The sequence below is a fragment of the Corvus moneduloides genome, chromosome 4 (genome assembly GCF_009650955.1).
Source record: "Corvus moneduloides isolate bCorMon1 chromosome 4, bCorMon1.pri, whole genome shotgun sequence".
Taxonomy (NCBI): Eukaryota; Metazoa; Chordata; class Aves; order Passeriformes; family Corvidae; genus Corvus; species Corvus moneduloides.
In genome coordinates this window covers 29152772-29175040 of record NC_045479.1, presented here as the reverse complement: position 1 = coordinate 29175040, position 22269 = coordinate 29152772, and the positions used below count along the sequence as shown (strand labels likewise).

General features: G+C 41.1%; 1 protein-coding gene across 1 annotated transcript in view; it reads left to right on the top strand.

Moving 5' to 3' along the window:
* Positions 1-1178: 1178 nt before the first annotated feature.
* ELK3 (ETS transcription factor ELK3) overlaps positions 1179-22269 on the top strand; it is a 37196-nt gene continuing 16105 nt past the window's right edge. The window contains exons 1-2 of the mRNA XM_032107693.1: positions 1179-1599; positions 18533-18741. Of these exons, the coding sequence (XP_031963584.1) occupies positions 18535-18741 (207 nt within the window). The 5' untranslated portion in view covers positions 1179-1599; positions 18533-18534. The remainder of the gene's footprint in view (positions 1600-18532; positions 18742-22269) is intronic.

Here is a 22269-nt window from a genome sequence, read left to right as displayed (position 1 = left end):
AATCTCTTTAACTCCATCAAAACATACTTTTGTTCCCAATGACATTGCAAGCAACAAACCAATAGAGTGATAAAAAGTAATCACAGCTTCTATGTCAGTGCTCATCAAAAACATTCTGAACTGCAGTTTCAGTGCTGGAATGATAAATCTCATTACTATTAAAAGAAATAGCAGTATTGACTTTGAAGTATTATGCCTTGAATGTCACTGATGTTCTAGGCAGACAGAAGATAATGTCACACACTCTGAAAATTTCCAAATAAAGTTAGAAATGCTGATATATGAGACACAAGAAAAGACAAAATTGATGTAAACTCCAAATACTGAAAATGTGTCCCTTTTAATAAATCCAAACCAACAGCTTAGATCTGAGGTCTACAGCTTGAAGGTCAAAACCTAAATCTCAATCAACAAACTACCACTGGTCTGACTCTTGAGACAGGATGTAGAGCTGCAAGATCCAGCTTGTATTTGATGATTTGCAATAGGAAAAGGGGTAATAATTTTAAACTAAAAGAGGATAGATTCAGACTGGATATAAGGAAGACATTTTTTATAATGACAGAGGTAAGGCACTGGCACAGGTTTGCCCAGGGAGGTAGAGGTGCTCCATCCCTGAAAACATTCAAGGTCAGGTTAGAGCAGTAGCTCCGAGCAACCTGGTCAAGTTGATGATGTCCCTGCTCATTGCAAAGGAGGTGGACAGGATGACCTTTAAAGGTCCCTTCCAAACCAAATCCAACCATTTCATGATTCTACGATTTGAGTGCTCCTTGATTTTTAACGTGTTATTTCCCTTGATTTAAGTTGTTGCACCGTGTTGCATTGCTCTTGTACTTTGCTATCCATGTGAGGTTCAGCTCGGGAAGATGGCCAGCGAGTGTCCAGTGAGCTACTGCACCCCACCAGCCCCTCAGCCCCCAATGAGCCCAGCCAGAGGTGCCCAAGGCTCCCCTCCACAGTGACCTCAGTCCCAGCATGGTGGGACAAAGGCGGCCGTCTCTCCAGGGGCCAAAGGCCGTCACCATCCTCCGGGATGGCGAAGCACCGCTCGTAAGGGGTTCATAAGCATCTCTCCTGTGTCTCACGGGGAAACGCGGGGATATTTTGGCCCAAGCAGCTGGGGCGGCCGGCGGGAAGCTCCTCCCCAGGGGTGTAGCACAGGAAGGGGTGGCGGTCGGGGGAGTCGGGGAGCTCCCTGCGAGCCGGCGGAGTCCCCGCTGCCCGCTTTACTATGCGTGTGTCTTGTGTTACAGCCATGCTGCACATCGGCGGCCAGAGCGAGGGGCGCGGGGAGGAAAAGGCTGTTTACACAGACTGCAAACCGCCCGGGGAATAGTGCGGGAGAGGAAGTGAGCCGGGCCGCTGTCTGACTGCCCCGGCTTCCTGCTCGCTCCCTCACACGGGCAGGCGCTCACACACACACACACACACCGGCCCAAGGGGAAAAAAAAAAAGAAAAAAGGGAAAACAAAATCAGGATCTCATTACTAGAGCAACAGAGCGCCTGCAGAAGACTGTCAGCATGGAGAACCAGGGAATTTTACTCAGCTCCCTCTAGACTATCCGGAGAGAGCGGAGAAGTCCCTCAGCCGCTGGGTAGGTACAAGTGCTTCTGCGCCCGCCCCGGCTCCCGCAAAGTTTCGGGGGGCTGCGGGCAGGGGAAGGGGAGGCCGGCGGCTGCTGCGGGGCCGCGCTCCGCTCGCTGGTGGGGCGGCAGCGGGGACAGCGCGGGGCAGCCCGCGGGAGGGAGGTGAGGCTGCCGGGCACCGCGGGGAGGGGGCTCGCAGCCCCGCACGGGGCCGGGGAGCCCAGGGGTCCTGCCCCGGGGTCGGGCCCGGCCAGCGCGGCGGTAACGAGGCAGGGGGCGGTGGTCGGGGGGGCGGGATGCCGGAGGAGGCTCCCGCCGCCGCAGGGGCCCCCCGCCCCGGTGAAGGGTTTCCCCGGGGGCCCTGCTGTCCCCCGGGAGCTGCGGGTGCAGGTGACGGGACGGACCGTGTGTGTGTGTGTGGGCGGGGGGGACGCGGGAGAAGGAGCCGGGGCGTGAGGAGGGGCACGGCCGGGAAGGAGGGGCCGGGGGTCGCGGGGAACCCGGGGACCCCGCGCCGCCCCGCAGCCCCTCGGCGGTGCCGGAGCGTATCGTGCCCCCCCTCCCCGCCGGTGCCGGCTGGCAGTGCCGTGGGGCTGCCCCCTCCCAGCGGCATCCCGGGCACGGCGCTCGGGGCGGCGGGGGCCGCCCGGTGCCTGTCAGGGCGGCGGGGGCGCCGCGGGGTCCCCGGCGGCGCTGCGAGGCCGAGCGGGGCCGGGGAGGGCGCGGGGGGAGGGAAGGGAAAGCTCCTGCAGAAACTGCAGAAGAGGCTTTAAAAAGGAAAAGAGAAAAAAAAAAAAAAAAAAAAGTGTCGGGAGAGTTTCTGGCTTGTCTGGAAACAGCAAGACTAATTGCCATGCGCTTCCGGTTTGAAACTGGCAGCAGACAACATCTTGAAAATGAGTCACTGCAGCTCACAAAGAAACTCTGTGGTTTTCTCCCTCTCAGGTTTATGTATTTGCTCCTTTTTACAGTTTCCTTTGTAGTCTTCAGCCTTCTCCCCGGACCTCCCCCCACCCGCTTTTCTTAGCCACCCCCTGCCCCCAGACCCCTTGGCCGACGTGGATAGTTTCCACGACCAACTGAAAAAAAGAAAAACACAAAAAATGTTTGTAAGGGAAGGGGAAAAAAAAAAAAAGAAAGAGAAAGGGAGAGAAAGTGGAGAGTTGTTGTTGGATCTGGCTTTGCTGAAGGTTAGAGGGACTCTGATGCTGCAGGGGGAAAAAGTTCCCTGAATTTTCCACTGGCTGCAGGAAGAGAGCCCATTTAGTCATGGCTAAGTAATGTCTGCACACACACCAACTAATCTCATTAGGAGTTTCCGTTCCCTAACACAGGAGGGTTTTGTGAAGCCCTGTCAGCCTTTCTAACGTTGCAGTTGAAAGGGAGACAAGTTACATCTTTATTTACTTAGGAGTGTAGTGCTATGACAATTTATATAATGTAGCATCTTTTAGGTCATGAGGACTCCAAAAGTCAATCGCTGCATTTCATTTCAAGCAGAAAGTCGTGATTCATCTCGTATTTTGCTCATAAAGACTTTTCAATTATTTCAGATTAATTTATGCATAAATATTTCCATAGGGTGAAGCATAGAAATGGGGTAGCAGAAGTCTGTGTTATGATAAACACGTTCTGTGCATGTCTGACAATTGCATGTATTTGCAAAGTTAGAGGACTTTTGTGCCAAGATACTGAGATGATGGCCATATTTGAAAAATATATTCATGCGCATAGCCTTCCTGTATTGATGCTTTTCATATCTAGATTTCAAGTGATTTTGTACATACCAGTTTTGATTTAGTGGTTTGTGTAATTATTTCATGATGATTTTCTTTCATAGTGGTCATGAAAGAAATCTATTTTCAGAACTGAAAGATTTTTGCCATGCCCCACCAATCTTTAAATTAGAAGTTAACAACTTTTTGCAAAAAAAAAAAATTCTGGAGTAAGCAAAGAAAATGGATTCTTGCTTGCAAGTGAATTTTAGCTAAAGGAAATGTCAATAAATGTGAATAAAATGGTATGCAATAGGAAATAACACTTAGCTACCTACTTGAATTACTATGTGATAGCATTAAACTGGCAAACATTATGCAAAAAAATAGTGCTTGCAGTATACCACGTGTTTACCTCTGAGGATCTGCAGTGTTTCCTGCACTTCCTATGTCCAAGTGACACAGAAAAATTTTTCATTAACAAGTGATGAGGACTTCTATTAGTGGATTACTGACACAATCTCCAGACACAGATGCCTCTTGATTTTCTAGCCGGGTCGTGAAGAATTTTTAGAATAGTGTACAAACCAGACAATGCCTAATCTCTGTCTCAGTCAAATGCAGTCATCAGGAAGCCAGAGATTCTTTTTCAGTTTTGGACGTTTACTTCTTTTGTAAAATTCTTAAGTTTTAAAGAAAGAAGTGCATTTCTGGACATAGTGTTCAAAAACCTGTTGATTATGTTATGGAGCTGTTAGTGTGGTGTGCAACACCAAAATCTGCTGAAGAGTGTTTCCTGGCTCTTACTGTCTCTCTTTGAAATACAGACATTAAATTGTTCACTTACTGCATTAAATATTGCTGGAATTTCAGTGTGCTGTCTACTGATCAGAGTAGATGAAGCACATACATTCATACGTGTATATATATATATATATATATACATATATATGTAGTCTATCCACACTCTATGAATTTGTATGTTGTGTTCGTTCGACGTAAGTGTAAAACATCCTGATGTCCTCAGGAAGACAGATGTAGTAGTAGTGTATTTTGAGTTGTGTGTTCTGTAAATTTGAAAGACTGAATGAGAAGTAATCCATAGATGTGTTAAAGATAGACCGGTTCTGTCTGGAATAAAAAAAAAATCCAAATATCATATAATGCATGTTAGTTTCCACTCAAAAAATAAAAAAGTATTAAAGGTGCTTTTATTGTAAATATGATTTTTTCTTCACCTGTCCAAAAATGTGTTAGGAATATATATTGTCTTCCAAGAGTTATCATCATTGCTTACATCTTGATTTTTCCAAATCAGCTGTGCAAGTTGTTCCTAAAAAGAAAAAACCCACAGGCTTACATCCTTTCTGATATCACCGACTCCACCTAGATGCAACAGCTGAAATAAGCAACTCAGTCTCAGGGGAGAAACTCAGCTACAGCCTTCCTCATAACTGTTTATAACACCACACACATGGACACTTTTATGTAGAAACAAAAGTGTATTTTGTTTTAGTCATTAGCCATTTTCAGTGTTTACTGATTCACAGTGGCTCTTTGCTCCTGTTACTTAATGTTATTTCATTAAACTTAAGTCATGGAAAGAAATCAAGTATATCACTCCAAAGACTGAAGTATTTCCTCTTTGTTGTGCAGAAAGTCCAGTTATGTAAACTTTGCCTTCTTGTTGTAATGCCCTTCTTGGGATGGAGGTATTCTTATGACAGAATTATTTGTAGGGGCAGGTATTTTTGGTCAAGTGAACACAAATATTGATCAAAAACTGGTTCTGCAAGACTTAGCACAGAATGAAAGTCAATTTTCAGGTTCACCAAGGTGCATGGAGCTTGTTGCTTGCTCTGAGGCTCATATGTTTACATGTAGGAAGGTAGCTATACCTAATACGGACATGGAGGTCCATCAGCTGTACGGAAAATACAAAGCTTAGCCTTGGGAATGCAATCACGTGCCAACATGTTGCTTCAGAAGAAAGAAATAGGTACCAAAATAAACAGACATTTGGCCACTAAAGGGAGCATGGAATAAGGGTGGGAGCACCAACACATAGTTACTTGTGATACATGTATTTATAAAAAAGGATTTTAACTAGTATGTTTTGGTGACGTCCTGTAAAATTTGTAAGTTCATGTAGTTACCATTATCTCTCTGAGGGGTGCTCTGTCACAATGCTAAATAATCTAAGATAGCGAAGAACTGATAAATTAGCTGGTTCTTCCCATAAAGATACAGCAGGCTGCACTCATTAGTGCAATTGAGGTGATTTATCAGTCTGTGGCTTGCTTCTGGTGGAGGTGGCTCCAGTGCACGGTGCGCCTGGACACTGCTGCTGGAGTCCATTTCGGAGCTGTGACACTGATTATAGGACAGTTATCCTGGGCCAGTTTCAAAGAGCACTGTTGGTTTTGAGCTGCAGTCTGTGCTTGGTAACCACACCCAATGGCTCATGCCACAGGCTGTCACTGACGGGCCTATGAAAGTCCTGTTGCGCCGTGTATCCTTGGATTGATTCACCGTGGCTTTCTCCTTGGTGTTTTCCACAGTAGGGAATGTCATAGCCTTGAATCATTAGACACATGTTTACTTCATCTGTGGCTTGTTAAATGAATCAATGAGTATTCTGGAGGCTGTTGAGAGCCCTTGAAAGACCGAATATGTCTGTTCTCATGTTGAAGTATTTTGTTGAATAATGAATGATTAAGGATTCAGTCATGATTTTGAGGAGAATGTCAAGGTGTAGGCACAGGAAGTCCAGCTCACTGCACCACAAAATACCAGGCTGCATGAATGGAAACAAAGCAGATGAAGCACAAAGTGCCTCTCATTTGTGCACTTCACAAAAAGAAATTAATCTTTGTCCTTAAAACTTTCTTTAATGCATTGTGATTTTATGTGCCAGTAATTATATCAGATTTCAGGTTCTTAAGGGTTTCTTGTTAAGAGTGGATTTTAATTCAAAAGCTCTTTGAAGGAGACTTGCTTTTCTAAAAGCAAGAACTAGAGAAAACACCTGCCAATAAACATTGATACAAAAATATCATAAAGGCACTACTTGCCAGCTAAATCAATGCCAGTTAATACCTGTATAGTCAATTCTGCATTTTAAATTTTTTATGAATACTGTTGTAGGTTTTTTGCACTACCAAAATGTACCCTGGAGCTGTCGATCTGTTTGATAGGTGCAGTTCATGGGCAGTATCTCACATTATAATGGACAACTAAGTATTTAAGTAATATTTTAAAGTTATATTGGAGTGTAAGAACATAGGAGGCCAATTTTGCCATGTGCTAGGCAGGTACAACTCAGCTGAAAATGATATTTTTTTTTTTTACTGTAGGAGAGTTACAGTTCTCAACACCATGTCTGATTTTGGGCTGCTTGCTCAAGTAGCATTGCTGTGATTATCTGGAGCAGTGGGGTTTGTCCTTCTCCTATCTGTGGATCCATCATTATTTCTGAGCAGTTGTGCCTACAGTAGTAGTGCTGCAGTGCTTCTGCCTCGCTGTCAGGAGAAAGGTCCATTGACCCCCACGTGCATTGGCCAAGTGTTGAAAACTGTTCAACTATATGATGACAGTTATGGACATGACACCTATGGACTTCTAAGATAAATACCAATCAACTATGTAAAGAAAGGGTTTTGAAGACTATAGCATGTGATCTGTCTACGTCTGAGCAGTTAGGCACAGCTCAGGATCTTCAGGAGAAGAGTCTCTGTAGGAAGCCGCAAACTTACTTTGTTTTGATCTTTTAAAGCACTTAGGCATGTATTTACTTTCGAGTGTGTCAGCACTTCTGTTAATGCATGGAGACTAGTTGCATGTTGAACGTAGCTAAGGCACTGCAGTAGCTCCTGCTTGCTCTGTGAAGGGTCCTCCTAGTCTTCCATAGCTTTACTCTAAATTTTGTGGTGTCAGGGTGTACTGAGTGTGTGAATGATACTGCCCCTTCCACGGCTTCCCCCAGACCCATTTCAGAGTGTCATTTCAATCACGTCTGTGTCTCTGCTTACCAATTTACTGCCCAATATTTGAAGATTCAGAATATAACTTGGATGATCTTTGCAAATACCAGTTTACTACATATTAATATATTTTGGTTCTTGTGCAAACAATCCTGTCTTAGATTTTGAGCTTTAAAGTATACAATTTCCTTATCTTGTGGATCCTAACTTGAAGATCATTTGAAGTACTATGAGGGGAAAACTTATGTCTTACACATTGTCTTTTAGTTTTCAGTGTTATTTAATTATGTAATGAATAATATGTAATTTTTATGATTATTACCAATCATTCAAAATTGGTAAAAGCTTTCTAGGCTCTAACCTAAGTATTAAGTCCCATTAATACAATTTTACAAGATGGGTCTTTTTCTGAAAACATTAGTGAACAAGCAAAGATGTTTGTGTTAAACATGCTTTTGCAGTTGTACACATAAGAGTAGACTTGGATTATATCCTTCATCTAGAGAACCTAAATGTTTTTAATCAAATGTCCTCCTATAAGTTTCCCATCCTCATTTTGCAACACAGTTGATAGTTCATCTGGAAAACAGATTTCTATTCCACATCCATTTGCCTTTAATGTGGTGACAGCACCTCTTTACTATGTCTCTGTATATTTCTTCTTTTTTGTTGTTGTTTTTTTAATGAAAATTGATCAGATGTATTTCAGTTTAGGCTTTTTGAGAAGGATGCTAATGTCTGTTATTGTTTTTAAATGTTTATATTGCGGTAATGTTGAATGGCCTTTGCTGTATCAAGTCACAATACGGCACAAACAAAAAGTTTATAGACTGAAGTACCACCATTATCTCTTCCTAGCAATTAACAGTAATTCATGTGAAGAAACAATCTTTAAAAAGCATTTAGAAAATAAGAACGAATTACTTTTGCAGCTGATTTAGTGAAATCTGGAGAAAGTTGACTACCTTCAGAGAATTTCTTCCATGCTACACTAACATAGCTGAGATGGGAATGTGGGTTTAGATTCTGGATATAGACCTCTGTGAAGTCTGGTGACTCAGAGCAGACTCAGAGCAAGTGGTGTGTGTGGTTAGTTTAGCAAACTGTGAGTGTGGAATAGAGCTGGTATAGGAAGTATGACTGTAGCACTCCTTCAGTGCTGCCCCTTCAGTGCTGGAGCTCTGTGATAAAAACCCTTACAAAACAGAGCAGTTTGATTCCCTGGGAGCAGGGCACAATAATGCTGACTGTGCAGTCTCATCCAAGTTGAGGAGAGGAAAGAGAGTCTTTGCATTTTATTTAAATGTGTCATTTTTTACAGGATTCAGCATACAAGTCAAAATAGTGGCTGTTACATAATCCTGAGCAGCAGAGACATTCACAAACCAGTTGGTGTATTGATGTCACTTCTAAACATGTGCAATCTGAGCACTTCGTGTACAGCAAAGTTTGCTGTAATCATTGAAATAGTGTCTCATTTGTCTCTCATTCATAGTTTGCAGCAGCTGTGGGAATTAGTTTAAGCACACAGGACACAGTACAGGAGAGCGACAATCAGATCTTCTCCTGGCTGAAATCTCATGTATTCCATGATGCATTCTGTGGGGTATTCCAGTGTTTAATGAAGAATGCTAGGTGAAATGTGTAGGTCCTTGTTGGCGTAGTAGGCAAATGAATAATGTCAGAAGATAAAAATCTTTTAATTGGGCTTTGGTTTAGCTTAGTGCATGATAAACACACATATCAGAACTTTGATTAGCACTGACAAAGAAGAATACCAGATCTTTGAGATTTTTACATGTAAGAGTGATTCTTAATTTATGTTTTTACTATGAGATAATAAAAATACAGACCTTGACTAGTGCTGTGCCTAGGTGCTTATTTTTTATGGCTAAGGAACTTATACTCTGTATTGTGCTACAAGAACTACTGCAATAGAGCCAATGTTTTGGGAACAAACTGTCCAGGTAAAATGATTCCGTATTTGTAGGTTACCATCTGCTGAATTGTGTTATACCATTTTTGGTATAATGCTATAACTGATTCCCCTTGCAACATGACAATATGCAGGTAAGCCTGAATGTTAACAGTTCAATGGCTCATCTTGCTAATCCAGCAAATTCTGAAAATTTTGTATGCATAGTAAGGCAAGTATGACTACCAGTCTAAGGTGTGATGATCTTGCTGTGCTTCAGGTTTCATGAAAATTGCCAGCAACCTTGGTTTGCTTTAACAGAACTCCAAGGACTATTTCCTGTCCTTTTGGCCAGGTTCCTCTCTGTTCACACTATGAAAGATACCTGCTTTTTTATCTGAGTTTTAGTCTAGGAAAAATCAACGACAAGGGGAATATTAGTTTAAACATCTGAATATGAAATGTATTAAAGCAGCATTTGAGGCAGCAGATAGTAATAGTATACCATTTAACATATTAGAGCCACTGCACAAGTTACAAAGCATTTGGTGTGTTGTTGCAAAATTGAAAATTTTAATACTTCATTTGAAGAAGGGAGTACAGATAAAGCATTTACATCTGGGAGTAATCATCACTTGATATATCAAGTAAACTTTTAGAATAGCCACTGTTCCTGGAGGTTGGAACCTCTGCCCTCTTCAGCTTTGGGAACATCAGAAGTTTTATATAGGACGGTCAGGTAATCATGATCTGCGTCCTACTGATGCCAACAAAAATATAAGAGAAAGTCATATGGGGAAAATAAACATATAGGACTGGCTTTGAAAGCAGGAGTCCCTCAGATTGCAGCATAGCGTGTTGCCAGCATGCCACAGATGTGCACCACATGAGCAGACAGAAAGCAGTGTGAGGAGTCTGCACTCATTTTATGTCTGTCCCAAGGTGAAGGGTTGGAGCCATTACAGATTTATGTAGTTTTATTTATGGCTAGCTTTAGAAATAATTGAGCAGGTTATTTTTTAAGCCTTCACAGGGAAGCAACTAGCCATTTTCCCTCCTGCTAAGGGCTTTTACTCCAGTGGGATTAAAACTCTTTCTTGAACTGCATCCTTACAGAAAATGTGAAAACACTTGTGTTCTAAAGGCAATGTCATCACACCTCTGCTTGGCAGGCAACCAGTCCTTTGTTGTATTAGTTTGGAGATTGCAGAACTTTCTTCCCATGGACATCTGCCTCTGCTTTTCTTTGACTTAGGTAAAAAAATTAAAAACTGCAAACACTGTATTACCAAACGTATCTACTTGAAGCATTACTGGACGTATGTGTGAGTGCTTTCTTCTCTGCAGTGGAACTCGATGTTATCCCTTAATATTTTGCGAGATTGTGCTGCTGTCTATTTTGTGTTGCTCTTAATCACAGGAGTCTGTTTATTTCTTTTATGTGCTGCGTCATAACAGTGGGTATTCTTGCTTGAGAAGGAGACCTTGTAAATTTTTACTGTAAATAATCTGTGCAATTAGAGTTTAAAGTAAAAAGATGACTGTTATGCAGGAGTAGCAGAGTAGTCATACCTTGTATGACTCTCTTAAGTACGTCGGCCAGCAAAACCCTCTGTGTTTTTTCGGCACATCCTTAAACCAGTCTGGTTTTGTGGCAATATTACTGTAGTTTTGCAGTAAATCGGAACTTGTGCTCTGGGGCACCCCGTAGCTTTTTCTAATGTTTCCACTGGGTGGTGCTGCAGGAATTCCCTTTTTTTTTTTTTTTTTCACTTGAATCTGCATTTCCCAGAAAGACGCTTCTAAAATATAATAGGAGGAAGTCCTGATTTAGAAAGTTTTTGCAGTTTCAACACAATGGAAGGACTTGGAGGATGCTCTGACAGGAAGTGTCCTGGTTTCTGGATGTGGAAAAATTACCAGCATTCTGTATCACACACACAGTTGGTTCCCTAAAGTGTCCTGGGTATGGATTGCACCACTAGCTTGATTTATTACCTTGAACAGAGAAAGTTCTGCATCAAATGAAACAAGGTATATTTACACACGTAGTTGAGAGCTTATTTTTTCAAGCCCAATTAAATTAGCAGTAAGATCTCCTTTGATGAATATTTGAAAACTTTCTGAGTAAACAAATTGATATTTGTTTTTCCTCCTTTCTGGCAGAATCACTAACTCCTCAGCAACCACATCCTATTTATCACCCTTGAAGCATCTCTGTTGAGAAATAAAGTGTTAGGACTGACTCAGCCTTTTCTTTCAAATAGTTCTGAGCAAACATTTGGGAAGATTTGGCAATTGTCATTAACCTCTCATGATATACTCATAGTTACACAGATGAATTTTCAGTGAAAAATGTTGTGGCTGACTGATTTTTTAATTATTTTAGGAAAGCTCCTTCTGTTGATTGACACTCTTGCTTCTGTAATTAAATGCAAAACAAGTGTCCTTCAATTTTTTATGGAAACTAAAATGTGAAATAGAAAAATAGTACTAGAGGATTTATAAGCTCTTCAGTATTTCATATGGACATTCACTTTAGAACTATGTTTAGGATGTATATAGACACTGCCTTATTCCATATTTTTCGCTATATATACTCTTTGATATTTTATATAGCATGAAATTTATATATGGAATTGTTTTGGTAATTTTCAACAAGAGTTTTTTAAAAAACTCATATAACTGTTTATTTTCTAAGTATTAATAGCCTTTAAAATTAATTAAGTAAAAATCTCCATTTCTAGTATTGAGAAATGGTGGTTAAAAAAAATGGCAAAACAGTCACATTCTTGCACATGGTATTGCAGCAGTCATCTCAAGGGTTAAAACGAACCTGAGACACTTAGAAAAATAAAACCAGAGCTGCTATTACAAACTGGGACAGATGTAGGAGGCCAGGTTTCCTGTGGCCCATTTTCCAGTTTCCTGGCTGCAACCTGCAGAAATAAAGGAAGCCAAATGCTAACGTGAATGAGAAACTAACAATGCCCCACGTCACGCTGCTCAGAGAAATGTGCTGGACAGAATTAGGATACAAAAGCAGAAAATGGACGTACAAAAAATGTACACACGTTTTCCAGAGTAGTTGAAATGGTAAAAAAGGCATCTGTTACTGAGAAATGCTGTGTGCTTGCAAAAGCACACACGTGCCTGTAAGGGAAATGGAAGTGGAGGTGTGTGCCCGCTGTGATGGGGCATACAAAAAGGAGCTGAATCTTTTGCAGCTGCTTTGGCTACAGAAGGAATCAGCAGTTTTTTCATATGCTAAGGGAAATTAATTTCCCTGTCCTGACTCAGCCTCTTAATCCTTTTCATGTACATGTCTGATCACCATCTTTTTGTGACTACCTATATGGCTTAATGCTGGCTAACACCTTTTATGTCTTCCTGATTTAATTGATCTCCAGCTGGTTTTTTTCAGCCTCTGGGCATCCCAGCCAGTTTGTCCCCACTCAGCTGTCCCTCCTCTGCCCCAAGTCCCATGACCGCGTTTATAGGCTCAGGCTCCCAGATGTTGTTCCTCTGCAGACCTCTGAAGCAAAAGGGACTGGTTTTGATCCTAGTGCCTGGAGGGATTCCTAGTTTTAGCCTTCAGAACTTGTTCATGTTGATTGTCCAGGATCAGCAGTTTATCTCTATTTTAGAAAGGCTCTAGGGGAGCTAACATGGAGAAAAAATCTAAGTCGGAAACCTGGACTACTTTGGAGAGCAGAGCTGTGTTACAGCTGTAACAATAGTTGTATGGAAGCTAAGGAGCTCTACAGAAGTCCTCGATTGCTACAGAGCTGCTTTCCAGCTTTTTGCCTTTTTCATTTGGGTTTTCCTATCCAAGAGTCCTACAAAACTTAATGCTTCAAGGACTATCCTGCTTATTTCACAGTTAATGTCATAAATCTTTCCGATACTGAGATTTTACTTAGCTAGATTTGTCTCTGAGCCTCCTGGTTTTCTCCTGCTTGGATTTAAGATGCCTTGCTTATTTGTTTTATTTTGACCAGCAGATTAATAACTGTATTTTTGTATTTTAATGCCACTTTACTGACTGCCATTTTAGCGCGTGGAATTTCGTAAGTATTTTCTTGGTAATAAAAAAAAAGCCTATGCAGTTCATCAGCACATATATTATCACATCTTAACTATTTCTAGTGTAACTTGAATAATGTTTTCATAGTGTTTTTTCATGCTGGTTGAAGCCAGTCTTCAAATGCTAAAGGGAGAGAGAGTGTTTGGCATGGAGGTCCCTTGCCTAAGTGAGAAATTTGGGTAGCCCCTTTACAGGAACATCATCTCTCAGATGGGACACTTTGCCCTATGGATGTCTGTCCATTTCCATTATCCTCCTCAGGGAGATCTTACGGTGTTGACTCTGCTGCTGCTCCAAGTTTAGGCATTTCTGTTAGTCCCTCAGTTTGGTTGAAATAGGAGCAGAATTATCAGCACAGATACTCTGATTTGCCACCTTCTGTCATCAGACCTAAACTTAAAATTTGGTGTGTGGAGAGCATGTTACGTCACACTGATCATGCAGTTGCTAAGGGTTTGTATGGGGGGAAGCACATTGCAAGGAATGTAAATTGCTAATGCAGATGGTGTTAGTGTGGTTCCATGTCACAGCTGCCAGAGAAATGGATTTTCAGAAAATTCAGTCTTCAAAATATGATTTTGCTGTCTAACACAGCATTTCCAAGTAAAATTCCTTCTAACTATGCCCATGATTATTTGCATCAGTGGTAGTGGAACTGATCACAAAGTAAAATTACTTGGCTATCTAGGTCAGGTCAAACTAGCAAATTTTGTTTCATGGCTTAGAAAGCATCTTTGACTGTCAAATGCATTGAATAATTATTTAAAAAATGGTAAGATGGGAAAATCAGATATGTCAGAGTTAATGAATTAAAAAAACCGACTCTTTTGTCCATATGAATTTTGATAAGGCTCTCCATGACACAGGATATACGTTTCTAACATAGGTTCTGTTTCTCATTCTGTCCAATTGATGAGTGTTTTTTAAACACTCATTGATAAGGGTTTTTTTAAAACTATTTTTTCTGCTAATCCATGTAATTCAGTATGTGGTTCCATGTATTATTTATTGCCCTGCATTCAAATCTTGTACTGAGAACAGAAGTAAGAGGCATAGTTTTTATTACTATGTAATATTAATAAAGAGTTGAATGAAATGTGGTCACTGTAGGAAGTGACCGCATCCTAACAACCCTTTCTGTCAAAGTAAGGCAAGGCACTGAATTCCCTTTGAGTCAGTAGAAATTCAAAAGAATTAGAAAATACATAAATGAAATATAATGTTTTCTTGAAGATCTCCCACTCCTCACAGTCATAATTTATTATGACTTCTAATACAGGTACCAGATTTTTGGTTGAATTACATGTCCTGTAATAAATCCAGTACATCTGTCGCGATTCTCTTGCTTGACCACTCAAATGAGGCACAAGTTTAAGCCCTAGTAAACTCTGTGGCCATTCTGTCCTCCCAAGGGGACAGTTATTGCCTTGTGGAACCCCAGATGGTTCCCACAGAGAAAGGCAGGTTAATACTTCTATTGGCCTGTTTGGAAATTAAATATTTTGTATCAGTTAAAAAATCTTGTCACTGTAGGATCTTAAATTTTTAACTGTTGTTGTGGGCAGAATGGGAATTTGCCATGGGCAGAATGGGAGCTTCAGACAAAGTTTATTAGAGAAGCCTTCCCACTGAGTCATGGCATGCAGAAGGGACCCCTTTGCTTTACAAACACCTTCTCAGAGAGGAGTCCACGCACAGCATCCTGCTACAACTATTCCCCTGCAAATCACATTTTACAGAATGGAAATGAGATTAACACCAGTTTACCAAATTCAAGGAATCTGAGATTTTACTTAACCATATATGCTTAGAACAAGGGTTCTGTTATAGGTAGTTACAGCTGTGAATATTCAGTGCAACTCAGACCTGAACACCTCAAGTGTGGTGATTGGAACAGTAGGACCATACAATTAATGATCAGCTGAAAAGGTAATTAGCATGATTTGCCTCATGTAGGGATCATACATACAGTTGCTGTACCAGCAATATGAGAAGCTTTATACAGGAACTCAGCGGCAGATGGAGGGATGAAGCACAATGCAGCATTGAGCTGTTTTAATCTCATTTCTGTAGGGGCAGACTTGGGTCATACCAGTAGAAGATTTATGCATGTACCAACTGAGCACATTGATGCTGAATTCTGAGGTACACAGGTCCTTTATAAAGCCTGTTCAGAGCCACACGCTTGGGAGAGTTGATGGTCAGGCAAGCCAGGGTTGTGAGGAGCTGCCTAAATCTAATCCCAGCACAGCCATCTGCCCTGGATCCATCACCTGAAGTGACCCCCAGAGATTATCCGTGCATGTCAGCTGGAATAACTGAGCCACTTCCAGAAAGGTGGCAGTAACCTTTCATGTAATAACCTGATGGGAGTCACCTCTCCTTACTCGCCGGCATGGACCGTTTGTGGAGTGAGTATTCCTGTCAGATTCTCTTGCCCAGGCTTGTGCTGTTCATGCATTTTACATTTTGCCTATGGCTGAGTCGCCATGAACACCACACTCAGTAGATAAAATGGAATCCAAAACTGTTTACATTTTACAGATGATAAGCATCAGAAAACAGGTTCATAATGGAAAGTGTAGTACAAAGTTAGCTGGAGATTACCCTGTGAGTGTTCATGGGCAGAGGTGAATGGGGATGGAGCAGGCTGCAGCAAAATGTTCTTCACTTTTAGTTCAGTTCCACCTAACCTCTCTGAAGAGTCACAATTGCTGATCTTATAGTTTAAGATCTGGATGAGAGAATTGTGTCTCTGAGGTATTACACTGTTTTGGGTGATGATAATGGTGGTGAAGTTTGTATTGGTACTTCTACAATTCTCATCCATCTTTACTTTCCTCAGCTGAAGTTCTCCTTACAGGTCTTTGTAGCATGGGACACATTTTAGTACAATTTTGAAGCAAGGTATTCACAAGTTACTTAAAATTTTCCAGAGCAACAAAAGTTCTGTTTGTGATTTCTTGTTAGGAAGAGTTGTATGATGCAAGTTGAAATTATGCAGGGTATGGCTGCAAAATATGTGATATACAGAAAATAGGATTATTTAAGAGGAATATGATTGTATATAAATATGCCTTTTTAGCAAAGTAAATTGCAAAACTTACAAGTATTAGAAAGTGTATATATATATATATATATGATGTGTATCTGTATATTTATTATGCCAGATTAATAGGGACACTTTATTATCTATGAAGTTATAGATAAATAATCTGTTAAAGATGCTAATACCTGCACAGAGGATGTAGTTTAAAGGAACTTTTAAAGGCTGTAAAGTGAGTAACTGTCAGGTATATTTAATTCTAGCTATGAATTTTTTTTCTTGCCTTATGCTGTGTGGGAAAGGATTTGTATCAAAATGCAATGAAGTAAATGCAAACCTTTGAAAGTGCTCAACCATCCGTATGGACAGTTCTGTTTCCAGGATCCCTAACAGTCCTAGGAACCTCAAATGGACCTTTGAAAGCGCTGCGTCGTTATGGTATCACTCAGCTGGGCATCAGTGGTTTTGTCTTTGTCATTCAGACGGGACTCTCAGTTAATTAGAGAAATTAAGATTTTGAAGAGATAGTAGAACCATCATTAATTCTGCCGACCCTTGTTTGGCCAGTGTACTTAGAAATTATTTGGACCAAAACATAGTTCCAAACCCTGTTTTTCCATAAAACTGTTGACAGTGTTCTCTAGTAGCATTAAGTTGCTTTACACTAGTGAAGCTCGTGCAATTTATTTTTCTTTATACTCGTGAACCTTATGCACGGTGATTTCCTTCATGCTGGGGCAGACCTGAAGAGGCAGCTGTTCCCGCAGCCTTCTGCTGTTCCGTTCGTTCCCTGCCGTGGATAGCTGGAAGTCTTGTGCCCTCTTGTGGTACGCACATCCAGGGAAGCGTCAGGCAGCAAGCCTGGCTTTCTCTCCGTGTCATCTGTTAGGGCACAAACAACAATATATTGGGAAACAAAATGAACAAGGGCGCTAAAAATCGTGAGCTTGTCTAGATAAAGACAAAAATATCCATTGTTTCATGCAGAGAGGTAAGTCAGGTAATAATTAGCCCCATTAGCACCATAGTCAATTAATCAATACCAGCAATAAATCTGTGTGACATAACATACCCAAGTTAAGAATAAGAAGAGGCCAAGAAAAAAATAATTTGATCCAGTGTTAACATGATAAGGCTGGAATGTTTTTGAAAGTGGTGAAAATTTCATTTTCTGATTCTGTAGTTTAAAAGGTCAACTTTAGCTGCATCTTCATGAAAATGATAAGTTTTTAGCAGTGATAATGCTCCCAATTTTTAAGTCGTGTATATACCTGTGCTGAGTTAGAATATAGCCAGCCTTTAGTTTATCCTTTTATTGCAGTGCCTGAGCAAATGGTTTGTTCGAGGGAGGGCTCAGTAGCACAGGCAGTTAGCAGAGGAAAAAGATATTCAAACAACCTTTAGCAGAGAAAAAAAATTCAAACAACCCCAGATGTGAGACTCAGGCACTGTTAAAAATATTCCTAATTCTCAGTAGTACGTATGATAATGAAAGAAAAGAGAGTTCAGGGTAAACATCATTACAAACATACTTTACTGTACTTAAGTGTACTGAACTTCCAGCTTTTCTAAAAAATAAAGAATATCTTTTGAACTATTTGAATTGACAGGCAGAAACAGCAAGAGTAATTTCAGGTCCTGGAAAAAACAAAATAGGCAAAGGCTGTATGGTGGTGGGAGGGGGAAGGGATGTGGCTTCTGGTCCTCTAATCGAAGGCAATTGCTCTGGTCTTCCCTCGTCCTCCCCCTTTTTCACAGTGACATATCCAAACAAGTCCAGTATAATCCTCCTGGGAAAAACAGCAGTAAACAGCAGGATTTTAATATCATTTCAGTGGATAGTTATATAAGTCCTTTCCCCGCCCTTATGTGTTCCTTTGAAGAGTGATTGCTTACACTGAATGGAAGATGCCAACTGGTGGTGACCTCGTACAATGTGAACTATGTGGGCAGTGCTTTTCTAAATACTTCCTCTATTTTGTGTGTCCTTCAGAAAACAGCAGTGGGAAAAATACTGAAAAAGCAGTGGAAGACCTGTAGGTCTTGTGCTTGTTTGGTTGTAAATGGTGTGGTAGCTTCCTTTTCTCAATTACGTAGGATGACTCCTGCACAGAGCTTATTACTGAAATGAGCATTGGGTGGAACACCTGCTCCCAAATGTTTTTCACACTGTTGCTCTCCTTTGTCCCTTGTAGGTATGGAGAGTGCAATCACACTGTGGCAGTTCCTTTTGCAGTTGCTGCTAGACCAGAAACACGAGCACCTCATTTGCTGGACGTCTAATGATGGCGAATTCAAGCTACTCAAGGCAGAAGAAGTGGCTAAGCTGTGGGGACTCAGAAAAAACAAAACTAATATGAATTATGACAAGCTGAGCCGAGCGCTCAGATACTATTATGACAAGGTAAATTTTGTTATTCTCATGCAGACTAATAAAATAGAAATGATACCAGTTAATATTTCTCCTCTGTGTGGAAGCTATTCAAAAGTTCCTCTAACTAGTCAAGATACTAGAAGGAAAAGATCGTAGAACACAAATACACAAATATTGTAGAACACAAATCTTGCATATTCACATTTCTCAATTTTAGACTCCAGTAAATTCAAGGAGTTTCCAAATGGTTTCTGCACCCTTTTTTGGATGAATATTATATTGTTTTTACTAATCGATATTAAATCTTTTCAGGATTAGCTCTCTTTAAATTGATATTTTTCAATAAACTATCTAAATTCCAAGTTATTAGGTTTTACTATTTCCTATATTCTTTAAGATTAAATATTAATAACAAAGACTGTTACATATTTTATATATTAAAAAGGAAAACTTCATAGCCATGCTTAGTACCCTGTTCTCATCTTGATTTTCAGAAAAGGGGGTGAGATGGGATTATACAGTGAGTAATGCCAGTATTCAGCAGTTAGGGCATGTTTGCTGCCTGCACAAGGCAGAAGAGAGTAGATGTTTTTTCTGGACTGACCTTAAAGTACTGTTGTCATGTATTATCTGTAGTGCAGTAATTCTTGCAGGGCACAGTGGGGCTGAGTTCTATGCCGTCAATCTAACACCACGATCAAAAAACACATTCACTGCAAATTAACAATGAACAATTTGATGATCAGACTTTTCATGACTCACAAGGACTCCTTCTCCTGAAAGAATTTTTTTTGTTTCAGATTTAGAGCTGTTAAGTGTTTTGTCTACTAGAAGTCAGATTTTCCCACTTCACATGTTTCCAAGGTGGCCTGACTGAGAAGGCACAAAAGGATTTGGCGAGGACAGTGCAGTGGCTGTTCCGAGCAGTTGGTGTGATGAATCCCCTTCACTAAGTGCTGAAAAGGCTTCTGCTCAGCATGGGGAAGCTTGCTTCATTATATGACTCCAACCCCTCTGGTTATAAACTTGACTGGGATCAATGGAGACAGAGTGCCTGCTGGTGCATGAGCAGCACAGCCAGGCAGAGCCCAAATATGTAGTTAATGACAGAACAGACATTGCTTAAAAACAAGGAACAAGATGTTTGTAGCACTTGTGCTTTGAGATCTCTCTGATCTCTTTGATGTAATGGAATATAATGGCTCCTTACCTCAGACTCTCTTTTATCCCTTAACCTTTTTTTTTAACCCCAGTTCTGTTTTCGGTTCCCCTGCTTCAGTACACACACACCCCTTTGTCATCTGTTGTGTCTCAAGTATCATCTGCCAGAGTAGCTGTACAATTTCTTCACCAGGGCTGTGGCTGAGGTGGCTGCTTGCTCTTTGTAGAGATGGTCTTCTGTCTGACAGTTTTACCTAAGTGTGGCACAAAGATTTTGGCCATTTTTTCAGGCGTTCTGCAGTCCAATGGAGGTTGGAGCTCCTAGATGGAAAGAAGAGCAAGTTCTTTCTTCACTGTGTATTGCAATCAGGGTTTGCACCCCCACTCAGACCTGTGGCTATTCCTATTTAAATTGAAAGAGTAACTCCTTTAGAAGAAAAGAGTGGGAGCTTCTCACTCTGTGAGTATAGTGTTTTGTGTCCTGTAGGTTCCCAGACAGTGGAGAAACGTGGATTATTGGGAGAGTGCAAAGGTACAGAGCAACCTGCTGCAGGTTTTAAAGTGTGAGAGATAATGGCATAAGATAGCAGATAGTGAATCCTTGTAGACTGGCAGTGGGTTCAGTCCTAAATGCTTTCTCTGCCTTCAGTTCAGTCTATACTGCATAGCACAGAAAGGAAGATGTCAAGAAGGGGAGGAAAGGCTCCCCTTAACACTCTTCCTTCCCTCCTGCAGAACAAAGGGGGAAGGACTGGGGAGGTGAAAGAGCTGAGGTAGCCTTAAGGAGCCTTCTAAGATCCTTGTCCTCTCCCTACTTGTGTGCAGTGATGGATGTCTTGGCAGCTGCGGGTGTTGGGGCAAATGGGATGCACACTGAACAAATGGGACAAACGCTGAGCTGCAGATGGGGGAGTGGCAGCAGGAAAGATGAGGCAGAACTCTGGACAAGACTTCATTTGCATTGTGGAATTAATGACAGGAATTTCTCTACCTATAACCTAAGTGATCTGGCAGCATATGAGTTTGAGACAGGGGTCAGTGATTTTTTAGAAATTATGGTAGCACATGGGCTGGACCTTCCTTTCTTGGACTGGCCTCTGCTCTTACTGCATACAGCTGACACTGAACTAATGTTTCATGGTCTATCTTTGAAATTATTCACCATGGAGAAATAAAACCTGATTGCTGGATAAATGGGGGTTTATGAGCTCTGCCTTTTGCTTGGGGGAAACACTAACTTGTTAAAATTCATCATCTGATTCATCTGAACTTAAAAGTAAATTAATTCCAGTACTGGAGAAAAATAACACAATTAGGACAAGTTCCTTAGCCTGGCTTTGAAAGTGAGCATGATGTGCTGCTGAGGCTGATGGCTAGATTTATGTTAAATTCACATAAAAAGCACCCCAGGAAATGTAGAGTATGGCATGTCTTGATTGTAATTTGCTACCATGATTATAGATGCTAAAGGTTTGTAGATAATCTGAAGACCCCATTTCCTGTTTCATTTGTTCCCCAAATTCCTCCCCCTCCCCCCCCACTCTTATTTTTATTTAATGCATTTCCCCTATTGCCTCAACAGAGCAGCAGCACAGATAGCACTGAGGAAAGGCATCCTGCACTCTACCTACAGCTTGTGTCCATCCTGTCACACACTTCTGCCGGTCTGAAATCTCTTGTAATGATTTCAGGCAAGGAAATGCTTTGGCACTATTCCCACAGAGAGCACTTCAGCTTGAAGTAAAATACCTTTAAAAGTAGGGTTAATAAGTTTCCTTTTTTTCCTCAAGTTGCCCAGTTATTTTGTTTTTCTGGTAGCTGTAATGGAACATATCTTTTGGAAGTCACCAGGGGTTTCAAGACTACTTAAAGTCCCTGTGAATATTTCAAGATGACACCACAAGAGAGAAGCTAGTGAGTTTTCCCATGAGGGTTTTTATTTTTGAGGAAAGGAGAGTGAATCCAGGAAATTACATGCAGATCCTGACATTAATAGAATGTAGCAATTGTGGAAGTCAAGTCCTCAGAAGTTAGGAAATACAAGAGTCAAAGTTCCCTGGATAACCCTAATGTTTGCATGAGTTATGCTGCATCTTTAATTACACAGTCACATTCTGTTGTAATGAGCAGCTATTCAGTATTTTTGCATCCTCTCTGAACAGTATGTGAGCCCAGGCTTTACTCAGTGAGTGCTAGTCAGTCTGTTTCAGTTTTAGATTCAGTTAATGGCTGCCCACTTGTTTAGATGGCTTGGCAGTGGTACTAAAATAATATGGGCTGCTTTGTGCTTATTGCAGCGTGGGGGACAGGGCTTCTCAGGTGCTCTCAGGATTCAGAGGTTCCAGTGCATTCACTCCCCTCCCATAACAGGTCAAACCTGGTAACCTGGTTACTGGT